Raw genomic sequence first — 13,629 nt, 5'->3', positions numbered from 1 at the left:
GTGGCGCAACTCAATTGGCTCCGCTTCTAGATAAGGGTGACGCTTCGTCTTCTGTGCATATCCTTCCTTATATATATCTCGCCTTTCCCCTCATTTTCCTCTATTTTACTGCTGTTGACTGTCAGAGCGAACTCGTCACTTGGGAGTACTTTGCCCATGTCATCTTGCTTTAGCTAAAACCGTCATCTTCCAAGAATCCGTCAGCTTTACTTGGTAAGTTACCCTTGCTCTTATTACCTTCTATTTTTTACTTTCATCCTTTTTTTTTACTTATTCATTTTCATGCCAATCAGCTAACGGTTGCTCTGTCTTGTAGGCCCTGGTTCGTATGGAGGCTTTACAGGTTAAGGGTGTTGCCAATGAAGGGGTGATTGCCTGTTAGCAAAAGTGTATTAAGAACATGACTGATGGGCAAGAACAATACAAGAATGCCCTCCGTACCCTCAACCAAGAGGTGAAGGAGATGAAGGAAAAGCTGGAGGAAGAGGGCCATCAACGAAAAAAAGATCTAGAAGCCAAGGAGACGGTGGAGAAAGAGTTGGCGACTCTGTTGGGCCAGGTGGAGATGGCCAAGGCCGACGTAGTAAAAGAGTTTAAGGATTCATAGGCATTCATTGATTCCTGCGCTGAATATTATGGTATGGGGTTTGAGGATTGCCTTAAACAGGTCAAATCCAATTACCCTCACTTGGACTTGGCAAAGGTCTCAATGGATGACCTTGCCAACAACACCTGCAAGTGACGTTGTTCCAGAAGAGACTGACGACTCTACCGAGTCGGATCAGGACACTCAAGATGACGGCGTCGTCCTTGCTTAGCCTGCCTTAAATCCTCCCATCGTTCCTCTAACTCTATCGGCCAATCCTTTAGTTGCTGACGACCCTTTAGCTTGGGATGCCCCAAACCTTCCTCTCTAGGGTGACGAGGCCCCACAAGACCCCCCTGCTTCATGAACTTAGCATTTTTCTTTCATTTTTACTGTAACTGTAGTCTAACTTCTGGACACTGCCCTTTTTGTTTTTTCTTGGGCTTTGTTTGTAAAAACTTCATTTTATTTATGGTGTTTTATATCCGTTTCTTTCAGTATGTTTGTTGTTGTATGTTCATCTTCTTGCTTTTATGAATCCGTCTACATGTGAAATGAACCCGTCCACTTATAGACTTAGTAATAAACTCATCCACTTTGTAGACTCGTCCACTTTATGGACTTGATAATACACTCGTCCACTTTGTGGACTTAGCAATAAACCCGTCCACTTCGTGGACTTGTCCACTTTATGGACTTGATAATGAACTTGTCTATGTTAGGGACTTAATAATAAACTCGTCCACTTTCAGGACTTAATAATAAACTCGTCCACTTTGTGGACTTAGTAATAAACTCACCCACTCTGTGGACTTGTCCACTTTAAGGACTAATAAACTCGTCCATTTTATGGACTTGGTAATAAACTCGTCCACTTTATGGACTTAGTAGTAAACTCGTCCACTTTATGGACTAATGAACTTGTCCATTTTATGGACTTGATAATGAACTTGTCCACTTTATGGACTTAGTAATAAACCCGTCCATTTTAGGGACTTAACAATAAACTCGTCCACTTTATGGACTAATGAACTCATCCATTTTATGAACTTGGTAACAAACTCGTCCACTTTATGGACTAATGAACTTGTCCACTTTATGGACTTGATAATATTTTGTAGAAAAACACATTAGTCATATCTGAATAAAACTCCTCTTATTATGATAAACCATGCATTTGTAGAAAGTAGTTCTTTAAAGAAAAAAGAAAACTCGCCTTTTGGGCTTAAAAAGTATTTGTGGCAAAAATTAACTAAAGTAAACTGCAAACTGGGGAGTGTAGCTAAAATTAACTAAAGTAAACTGCAAACGAAAAGTGTTGCTCTCCACGTTATCATCTTTACTGGTAGTACTTCCGTAGGTGCTTGGTGTTCCACGGATGGTGCAACTTCCGTGGTAGGTGCCTTTTCTCTACCATGACGTGATTCTGTAAGGTCCTTTCCAGTTAGGGTCGAGCTTTCCTTGGGCGAAGTCTCTAGCGGCGCCCATTACCTTTCTCAGGACGAGGTCTCCCACCTTGAAGTCTCTGTACTTGACCTAGGAGTTATAGTGCTTGGCCATGAGGTCCTGGTATCGTGCGAGTCTCTGCTCTGCCGTTGCCCTGACTTTGTCCAGTAGATCAAGCTGTAGACGCATTGCTTCATCATTTTTCTCTTCATTGTGGTAATCCACCCTATAGCTTGTGAGCCCGACCTCTGCTGGAATAACTGCCTCGCTTCCATATGCTAACCAAAACAATGTTTCCCCAGTAGGTGTTTGGGCTGTTGTCCTGTATGCCCATAGCATGCTTGGAAGCTCTTCGAGCCATATACCCTTTGCCTCCTCGAGCCAAGTCTTGATAATTTTAAGTAAGGATCAGTTTGTGACCTCAACTTGCCCATTGGCTTGAGGGTGGGCAGGGGAGGAGTAGTGGTTCTTAATTCCCAACTGCGAGCAAAAGTCCTTGAAGGAGTCGTTGTCGAATTGCTTTCCGTTATCTGAGACCAAGACTCTAGGGATCCCGTATCTACAAATGATGTGCCTCCAGACAAAGCTCCGTACATTCTTTTTTGTGATGGTGGCCAAGGTTTCAGCTTCTACCCACTTCGTGAAGTAGTCTATACCTACTATAAGGAATTTCAGCTACCGTGCCGCTACTAGGAATGGGCCTATAATGTCTAATCCCCATTGAGCAAATGGCCACGGGGTCGTTATTAGAGTTAATTCTTCCGACGGCTGTCTGACGGCATTGTTGAACCTTTGGCACTTGTCACAGGTTTTGACATAAGCTTGGGTGTCCTTCTGTGTGGTGGGCCAGTAGTATTCGGCCCGAATCAGTTTGTGTACTAATAATCGTGATCTTGAGTGGTTCCCGCAGATTCCTTCGTGGACTTCTCTCATGACATAATTTGCTTCCTCAGGACTCAAACACCTTAGGTATGGGCGGGAGAAGCCTCTTTTGTGCAATACGTCCTTTATTAGAACGAATCGTGCTACTTGAACCTTCAGCTTCCTTGCGGCTTCCTTACCATTGGGTAATGCACCGTCTTTCAAACAAGAGACTATAGGGGTGGTCCAATGGCTCTTGGAACCTATTTCCTGCATATTGATGACTTCTATCAATGGCGAAAGTTGAATAAAGGAGAGTACCTTGTCAGAAATGACCATGTGCTCTGCTGACACGGCCTTGGCAAGACGGTAGGCTTGCTCGTTCTCTTCTCTGGGGATTTGAACAATCTTGCCCTGTAAGTCATCTACCCTTTTCTTTGCTTGCTCTAAGTACTTCTTCATCCTCTTGCTTTTACACTCGTAATCACCGTTTACTTGGTTCGTGACAACCTGAGAGTCATAATAAATAACCACACTCGCGGCTCCCACTACTTTGGTGAGATCTAAACCTGCTACTAGTGCTTCATATTCCGCCTCATTGTTGGTTGTAGGAAAGTCAAGGCGAACCATACATTCAATCTCATCACCTTCTGTAGAACGAAGTTTAATGCCTGCCCCATCAGCTTGTCTATTGGATGAACCGTCTGTGTGTACGCTCCACTAAGGATAATCTCCTGCTTCCTGGCATTCTATGTTTGTGAATTCCACGATGAAGTCAATGACCACTTGGCCTTTGATGGCAGTACGCGGGTGGTACTGTATGTCGAATTCACTCAACTCTATTGCCCATAATGCCATCCGTCCAGCAGCTTCGGGATTGCTCATCACTCGCTGTAAAGGTTTGTCAATCAGGATGATCACCGTGTGGGCTTGGAAGTATGGCTTGAGCTTACGGGTTGTTGTAACTAAAGTGAAGGCGAGCTTTTCCATTAATGGGTATCTTTCTTCTGCACCTCAGAGTGCTCGTCTCACATAGTACATGGGCTTTTGCACCTTCTCTTCTTCCCTGACTAAGGCCGCGCTGACGGCCGCTGAGGATACCGCTAAGTAAAGGAACATTTCTTCCCCAAGCTGGGAAGGGCTTAGCAACGAGGGAGACGATAAGTAGGTCTTAAGGTCCTCGAATGCCTACTGACATTGTCCACTCAAAAGATTTTTTCAGCGTATGAAAGAAAGGTAGACATTTGTCCGTTCCCTTGACACGAACCTATTTAGGGCTGCTATTTTACCATTAAGGCTTTGTACTTCTTTTACATTCCTTGGGGGTGCCATCTCCATTATGGCCCGGATCTTGTCTAGGTTGGCCTTGATTCCCCTATGAAACACCATGAATCCCAGGAACTTTCCTGTTGTTACTCCGAAGGCACACTTTCTGGGATTGAGCTTCATGTTGTAGGAACGTAGGGTGTCAAATGTTTCCCTGAGGTCTTCCAAGTGATCTTCCTCCTTTCAGCTTTTTACCAACATGTCGTCAATATAGACTCGGACATTTCTCCCAATCTGTTGTGTGAACATCTTGTTCATGAGCCTCTGATATGTTGCACCCGTGTTTTTGAGGCAAAATGGCATCATTTTATAGCGAAAGAGGCTCTGGCTAGTTATGAATGAAGTCTTCTCCTGATCGGCTTCGTGCATTCTAATTTGGATGTAACCTGAAAAAGTGTCCATGAAGCTTAATAACTGGTGTTGAGTCGTAGAGTCAACCAGGATGTCAACCCATGGGAGGGGGTAACTATCTTTGGGGCATGCTTTATTCAGGTCAATGAAGTCTACGCACATCCTCCATTTCCCGCTGGCTTTCTTGACCATCATCATGTTTGCCAACCAGTCAGTGTAGTAAACTTCCCTAATGAAGTTTGCTTCTTGTAGCTTGTGAACTTCTTCCGCTATTGCTTGATCTCGTTCTAGGGCGAATACCTGCTTCTTCTAACGAATGGGTGGAAAGGAGGGCGACACATTCAGTCTATGCACCATGATTGAAGGGTCTATTCCTGGCATGTCCTCATGGCTCCAGGAAAATACATCTTGGTTATCTTTGAGAAAAGTCGTGAATGCTTGGTGGACTATTGGGCTGGTGAGGGTACTGATCTTTGTCGTTTGGTTAGGCTTGGAGTCGTCAAGAACTATCTCTTCAAGCCTTTCAACGGGCTCTGTCACTGTCTGATGTTTTTCTATATTCGTGGCCTGGAGGTGGTCGTCCATCTCCATCATAGCTACGTAGCATTCATGTGCCGCCACCTGATTTCTACGCAGCTCTCCTACCCCATAATCTGTAGGGAATTTGATCATTAGATGGTAGTTTGAGGTTACTGCCTTCCATGAATTGAGGGTAGGTTGTCCTAGTATGGCATTGTAAGCAGACGAACAGTCGACCACTAGGAATGTCACGTCCTTAGTGATCTGCTGGGGGTAGTCGCCAACCATGACGGACAATGTGACCACGCCCAAGGGGAATACCTTCGTTCCTCTAAAGCCAACGAGTGGGGTGTTCATCGAAACCAGGTGTTCTCTATAAATCCTTATCTATTGGAATGCTGGATAATAAAGGATGTCGGCTAAACTGCCGTTGTCAACTAGAACTCGGTGCGTATTGTAATCCCCTACTTGTATGCTAACAACAAGTGCGTCGTCATGCGAGTGGTGAAGACGTTGAGTGTCTTCTTTCGAGAACCCAATAATGGGGTTGTCAATCCTCATCATCTTTGGTACGAAACCCATCAGTTGGACGTTCTGAACCATCCTGAGGTAAGTTTTACGGGCTTTTTGGAACAACCCAATAGTCATGCCCTCTACGATCATTCTTATATCTCCTATGGGTGGTCTAAGGTGCTCATTATCTCGTCGGGGGCATGCTCTTAAGGCAGGTCCGCTCTCTCCTTGCTGATGAACCTTTGTAGCTTTCCTTGCCTTATAAGAGCTTCAATTTGTTGCTTCAAGTCATAGCAATCGGTAGTGTCATGACCATGGTCACGGTGGAAGCGACAATACTTGTCCTTAGAGATCTCTTATTGGGATCTCCCTCCAGCTTGCCAGGGAATCTCAGGGCTCCTTCGTCTTTGATTTGTATCAAGACTTGATCGATCAGGGCGGTTAATGGGGTGAAACTCGTGAACTTCCCCGCAGGGGGTTTGGAGCGTCTGTCCTCTCGCTATTCTCTAGTCCTAGCCATCCTACGCCCCCTGTCCGTCTGTATGTCTTCCTATCTTTCCCTCTTCTTAGGCCTCTCTTCTCGAGCCGACAATGCATCTTCCGTGTTCATGTACTTTGTTGCCCTGTACGGCACATCTAACATAGTTTTCGGGTCATTCTTGTATAGGGAAAACAAGAAGTTACCCTTCCGTAGTCCGTTTGTGAAGGCAGCCACAAGTATCTTGTCATCGGCTTCATCTATCGAGAGAGCCTCTTCGTTAAAGCGGGTGAGGTAGGATCTCAGCGTCTCATCCTCTCGCTGCTTAATGTTCATGAGGCATGCAGTAGACTTCTTATACCTGTGTCCCTCGATGAAGTGTGAGGCGAACTGAGCGCTTAACTCTTTGAAGGTACCAATGGAGTTGGGCGTCAGCCTACTAAACTAGATCCTTGTAGATCCCTTTAGTGTTAAGGAAGGCTTTGTACACATCTGGTATCCTTTGTAGGTGCATCAGGGCCTTGAAAGACTCCAGGTGATCTTAGGGGTCCTTTGATCCATCGTAGTTTTCCACCTACGACATGTGAAACTTCGATGGAAGTGGGAATGTAGTGACAGATGCTATGAATGGTGAATCAGTTCGGTGGACTAAATCATCAAGGTTAGTGGAAACTTATCCTTTAAGGGCATTTATCATAAAATCCATCCGTTCTTTCATCATTTGCATCTCAGCTACAATTTGAGGTGGAACCATATCAGTGACAAATGGGCGACTAGTATCCTATCGTTCTAGCCTGCTCGGGGCGTTGCTACCTTCTGGTCCTTCTTGGTTCCTTCTCTCAGCATTAGTGCCTTCTTGGTCTTCCTTTTGGGTGTCCATTACCACGTTCTTCTGGTGCAGTTGTTCCTCCAAGTCATGATTCTGCTTAGTGAGGCATTCCACTGCTGTTGTGAGGGTTTGGACTTGCCTTTCCAAGGTAGTGGGTCGTGATTTGTCACCTTGATTGTTGGTGGTGGTTGCCATCAAGCGAGTAAGTACCATGCAACTTTTTGTCCGCGAGGCGATAATATGGCTTACAAATCATTGTTTTCCCCACAGAGAAATCAACAGTAAGTCACACGGCCTCACGTGCTCAAAACAATACCTGCAAAACGAAAAGAAAAGACCTCACAGAGAGCACCGGTGTGGTGCCGGCCAAATACTCTCTGAAGGTCAAGTCAGAACTTCTCACAACTCTAGAGTGCCAGAGCTGGGGTGAATTATGTGTACCTTCGTTTATGAGAGTCTTGGGTTTTTATAGTGGTAAAGGGTTGACCACTCTTCCTTGGCTTAGAAGTCTTTTCCTTATAAGAGTCTCCATGAATGTATTTTGCGGAATCCTTTCCTTGTAGGAGTCCTTTTGATTAGCACTGAGCGTGGGGCACAAGATATTTCCATATACAGCATACATAAGTAGGGCCATGTTAGAACCATCAAACTCGCATACCCCCTCCTGCCTATTGGCGTCAGCTTTCTATCTTCGCCCTAAGTTGACCCCGTCAGCTTGGAGCCGTAGACTCCATACTGTTGCCATGTGTCAGTGGATACAAGGCCGACGGGTTTGTCTGGAACGTTGCTCTACGCCTCTACATTAGTGAGTATATTTATAATATTATCCTTATCATAAACCAACTAAGCAAAGGACTTATGGGCCGCTCCAACAGTTACTATGCATGCCTTAATGGGCAGCACATTAAATTTCGTACTCTATGCAAATTGAGTGCAGTTGATTTATGCTTGGTAAAAAATTTATGTCTGTTCCATGAAAGTTCTCTATTGTTGTTTGGATTATTTTTTGTTACTTTTCATGTCAACTGGTTTGTGCTGTGACTGATGGAATTAAGAGAATTTAGTTGAATTCAAGGTGACAACCCTCTTGAAAATTTAAGACAAGAAGCGAATAGTTTTTTTTGGAATAATATTTGCTGCCTCTTATTGCTTGAGCCATAGCTTAAATACAACCATGACAAATTCATTTAAAGCTATCAAAGCTGTTTGTTTGAGACTTATTAAGTTATGTTACAAGGTGAATATTTTATATCAACATCTATTTGTTAGCATGTGTTTGAAAATTTTAGGTTAAATGAGTAAGTGAACTATAATTTGTTATTTTTTGCTTTCCAAATTACAAGTAGTGATATATCATGTTGAATTGGTACTACTTTCTTCTTTTTTATAATAAATAAGAAAACTGAAAAAAATTTGTTCTTCCATTGGACCTTTAAAGCTTTCTGTGGGTACTTGCCTCGCCATTAAGTAGTGTTTGTCCACTTTGGGGAGCCAAGCCCACACGAATTTGTCACGAAGGGGTGGGAGTCCAGGATCTTCACCATTTTTGGCTTTACACCTTTGTCCCACATCGCCTAAGTAACCCTCCCACTCATGCTTTATATGCCCTTGGAGCTTGCATGAGTGTACCACTACATGTAGTGGTACACTCATGCAAGCTCCAAGGGCATATAAAGCATGAGTGGGAGGGTTACTTATGCAAGCTCCAAGGGCATATAAAGCATGAGTGGGAGGGTTACTTAGGCGATGTGGGACAAAGGTGTATAGCCAAAAATGGTGAAGATCTTGGACTCCCACCCCTTCGTGACAAATCCGTGTGGGCTTGGCTCCCCAAAGTGGACAAACACTACTTAATGGCGAGGCAAGTACCCACACTTTCAATTTGAAACTTTTGTTGTTAAAAATAATTGGGAGTGAAGTTTGTTACAGATTCTAATTTAGGATTGAGGTCAATCTTGATGCCATGGTTAGTTTTCTATTCGTATGTACTTTGCGTATGGTTTATTGTTTATGACGCTTTGTTTACTCACTTATTCAATGTAATGTTCATGTTATAGACACATCTAAGAATTTGGAAGCTCATTTTGAAGAATGCTAGCACTTTAGCAGAGAAGTTCTACATGGAAATCACAAAAGATCTATGTCTATTTGTACTCCCTCAAATAGCAGCATAATTAGGTAGAATTTCTTACGATTTATGTGTTATCATAGTTGCTAGGTTGAAAGAATTCAATGATATATACAGATTTTGTTATTTCCAATACTTACAAGCTAATTGCTAATTAATTAGCCTACATGTTGCGTGAGAACTTATTTGGAAATACTTGGTAATGGTGGAAGCTTCTTTTAGATAGAAATTATGAGAAAATTTTGCTAATAATAGATTATTTTTCTGAGCAGTGATTGTTTAATGCAAATTGTTGGGATGGGTTTCAAGGCCAAGAAAGTTATGAGTTATGGACACAAACATGAGTTATGCAAGGGTTACATGTATTGGTAGAATTGTTTGCGTGTTTAAGTTTGGAATAGGTGTATATCATAGTGTTTACTAATTGAATTTGAGACTCCAACATTAACTTGGCATTTGTTTAGAGAAATTAAACAACTACATGGAAGATTATGTGTTTTGTACGTTTGCTGTTGTTTGCAGTGTGCCTTAATATGGATGTAGGTGGGATAATAAAATTGTGCAATCCTACTAGGCAAGAAGCAAAGGCAACCATGAAATTTCAAAAGGTGATTGGAGATGATAATTTAAATGGAAGTGTCAACTAGATGTCCTGATTTAACAATTCCTATTAAGAAAAGTATTTAGTAGTTCCATTGGTTTTATTATAGTCATTGTTTTTAATGATTTTTTTTTCTCTAAATAATGCAACAAGTAAACCATATATCAATGATATGTTCTCCATGACTAAGTTTGGTTATATATATAGCAAAAAATTGTAAAAGAGTCATGAAGGTTGGTACTAAAGACATATTGAAACAAAAGAAAATTGAAAAGCTACATACTGATGCAGGTTGGTACTAAAGACATATAGAAACAAAGGAAAATTGAAAATCTACATATTGATGTTTTTGTAATTACTCATTTGAAATTCAAACCGGTTTCAAAAAATAGTTTGTGGTTTAGAGCATTTTTTGTTTTCACTAATTGTGTTTTGTTTCCCTGTACCCATTTTTAAAATTTGGCTTGTGTTGTCTATCATTCAAGTTTTCGGTATTTGTGGAATTCTCTGTTTTTTGCCAGCTTTGAAATAAAATTTAGCCAAATTAGGATCCACACTACTAGCATTATTGTTAGTCATTTTAAGTTCAATGGTGTATTAAAGTACACACATTTGAAACTTTTGATTAGATAAGTAAAAGAACATGAATGCTACTTATAACAAAGCACACAAAATTTTTACTTTAAACTCTTGGTAGAAGGTATAGCTTTTAATTTTAATTTTTTTTTTTTTTTTTGTTTGTTGTAGTAATCAAAAGAGCCTACAAGTCAGCTATTTCAAACAGAAGAAAAACTAAAGAAATCATTTTCTAAAAATGGTCCTTCTCACAATTTCTTTGACTGCTTATCTATACTTTCTCACAGCTGATTATGAATATACATATTAATTGTTACTTGCTCTGTTAAATTTTATTGCTTCTTTAAGTCTACACAATAGCACCAAATTAATATATTTCATTATTCATGTCATGAACATGACATATATTGTTTTGCAAAAAAAGAAAAAGAGGTCTGCATGCAAATTGGTTGATTTCAACAGAGTTAAATTCTAATATGCTACTTTTAGAATTTATAATTTATTTATATTGCTATAACTACATACTTATAATTTTTTATAACTCACATATTTTAGATTTTTTAATAATTATTTTAGATTATTTTGAATCTCTTTATTCTTATGGCCTACACCTCCTCTTTTTGTTCATATTTATAGTTGTATCATTCTTTTTATTAGGAACAGGTAAGTTCCTTTCCGAATAGTATATGTTATTATAGTAGTCGTCCTAACTATTTGAAGTTTTAACTTAGCCTCATTGATTTTATAAATTTAATAGCGTAAATGTATATAATATATTTTGTGAATTTTGTTGATAGATTTATAAAGCATGGTGATGATGCCAAAAATTGTCAGTGAGCCGCACGGTCCTTTAGTGCTCTAAACAGAACCTATGAAACAGAAACAAAGAAGACCTTGCAGAGAGTACCAGTGTGGTACCAGCCAAATACCCTCTGAAGGTTAAGTGAGAGAACTTTCACAACTCTAGAGTGCCAAAACTGGGGTAAATTATGCGTACCTTGATTTGTGAGGACTTTGGGGTTTTTATAGTAGTGTAGAGCTGACTTTTGTTTCTTGGTGGAGAAGATCTTTTCTTGAAGGGAAGATCCTCATTAATACACGTACTTTGCAGGATCCTTTCCTTGTAGGGATTCCTTTGATTAGGGTTGATTGTGGGATACAAGAAATTTCCTTACATAGATATCCGTGGGGGTCAAGTTAAACCAGGTTGGACCTATCGGCCTCCTTAACCCCGTCAGCCTCTCCACATTTATTAGTCATACGCTCTATTTGTGAATTCCCGTCGGCCTATAGAGACGTTGTCGAGTTTCATTGTGTGGTCATCACGTTTGGTGTTGTCAGCCTAACTCTTCCGTTGGTTTCCGTGAAGCTGATGGGTATGTGAGTGTCATTGACCTTTTTGAGCGATGTTTCGGGGGTATTAATTTTATGGCTAAAATATCCTTATTAGCTGCCCCCTACTTCGTGGTACCGTTAGCTTTGGCTGACGGGCCACAGAGTACTAGAGTATTTATGACCATTAATTAGGTGTTTTATCGAAGAGTGTGATTAAATGGTGTAGGAATTCTTAAGCTTAAATGCCAGGTGACACGTGGCATTTGCTGGTTGGCCTTGTTTCCAATCAAAAGCGTCACTTCGTTTGTTGCACCTTTTCGCTTTGTAAATAGTTCACCACCTCTTCTCATTTTTCCTTATTTCATCTTTGTGAATCTTGGGAGAGAGCTATCATTTCATCATCTTCGCTGCTGTCAACTTGCTGATCCTATCACCTCTACAGACTCGTCTGTTAACCTTGTAAGTCCTCTTCTCTTTTTCATTCCTTTTCTATTTCCGTTTTTCTAGTTGATCGTCACTTCTGTAGAGAGACACGTCAATTAGGTTATTAGAATACCTCCATCGCTTGTAGGTGAATAGATGTCAGGAGATAGAGAAGTGACGAGTGAATAGTCGTCGTTAGTCTGTGAGGGAGCAAGATACGACGAAGTCTACCAGTCAAGTCATGGGCTCGATGAGGGCTTATCTTAGTTGTCAGAGAGGGAACCGTCTGCCCATTCTCCTGATGACAAAGAAGATTTTGACAGAGATGGAGTAGAGGAAGAGGATGAATATGATGAGGGAGAGGGGGAGAATGAAGAGGAGTACGAAGAAAAAGGAGAGAACAAAGAGTACAAGGGAGAAGGTGATGGGAGTAAGGATGAGGGTGACGGAAGTGCTTTTGAGGAAGGAAGTTTAGGAAGCTCTGGGGATGGTCACACCCGTCCCTTCGTCCTACCCATTCCAATCCGTTTACTTGGAAAGTTTGAAAAGTGCTACTTTGGGAAGACCGCGAACGTCGGCATGTATGACGCCATGTTCACAGTAGGGTTGAGGTTGCCATTGACAGCATTACATCGTCAATTGGCCATTTTCCTAGGTCTATCCGTCTGTCAAGTAGACCTCAATGCTTCGAGGATATTCAAAGGGGCTGAAATCCTTTGGGGTTGTCTTAGCGGGAGGAACCATTAGCTTATTCTGGACGAGTTCTTTTGGTGTTATAAACCCCAGCATATCTCCTTGTCTAAGGGGATATATCATTTTGTAGTGAGAAAGAAGTCGCTTAGGTTGGTATTGGACATGCCTGACTCCAATAGAAATTTGAAGAGTAGATATTTTTTTGTTCAAGGGACGAACTGAGTATGTTGTCGAGAAGAGTGGGTTACGATGCCTCATAGCTTTGATAATACTTGGGGTATTGTCAAAGATTTAAGTTTAGTACCGTTTAAATTCTCACTTTTCTTTATTTATTTGTTTCAAGTGTTTAACATTGTCTGCTTTTTCTCTTTTTTAGCTAGCGTTCATCCACACATAACTGACGAGTAGGAAGCTTTCATCCATCGGGTTCTTGAGAACCCTTTTGGTGAATGGAGGTGTAGGGACCTGATCACCATTGACACGTTGCATGCCTACTGTGGTGGTCCTGAGCCAATGCTTGAAGCCTGTAGACTGAACGCTTATTCTTGTTGATTTAAGTTCTTACATCTTGGTTCTTTCCTTCTGTTTGCTTCATACTTATGCTTCTTATCTAATGTTCGTCTTTTACCCTTTGCAGAAATGGAGGCAGCTAAACAAAGGGCTTTAGTAAGGGCGTTAGCTACGGTGCGCAAGCAAAAGGAGAAAGAGGGGGCCTCCTTGTCAGCTCCCAAGGGCGTCATCAATGGGTCATCTAAGCGAAAGAACAAGGGGAAGGACGATCGTCCACTCAATAAAGGACCGGCCCTCCCTATAGGTGACAAACCAAAGAAGTCATCGCCTCCCAAACTTAGCCGTGGAGCTGGTAAGGGTTTAATGACAGTGACTAGTCTTGTCACCCAGAGAATCGTTCTTCGTCTTCTCACGTATAAGGAACATGTCGTTGAGATGGTTGAGTCAATCATCA

General features: G+C 41.5%; 1 protein-coding gene across 1 annotated transcript; it reads right to left on the bottom strand.

The window, feature by feature from the left end:
* Positions 1-2,122: 2,122 nt before the first annotated feature.
* LOC126713286 (uncharacterized) lies at positions 2,123-3,523 on the bottom strand. The gene is made up of 3 exons (XM_050413009.1): positions 2,712-3,523; positions 2,463-2,591; positions 2,123-2,354 (listed from the first exon to the last, which is right to left on the bottom strand). The coding sequence occupies exons 1-3, from the start codon at positions 3,521-3,523 to the stop codon at positions 2,123-2,125; spliced, it is 1,173 nt and encodes a 390-aa protein (XP_050268966.1).
* Between the last annotated feature and the right edge of the window lie 10,106 nt (positions 3,524-13,629).

Source organism: Quercus robur, chromosome 1 (assembly GCF_932294415.1).
Source record: "Quercus robur chromosome 1, dhQueRobu3.1, whole genome shotgun sequence".
Classification (NCBI taxonomy): domain Eukaryota; kingdom Viridiplantae; phylum Streptophyta; class Magnoliopsida; order Fagales; family Fagaceae; genus Quercus; species Quercus robur.
Note: the sequence above shows the minus strand (reverse complement) of the source record. Positions and strands in the feature narration are given on the sequence as shown.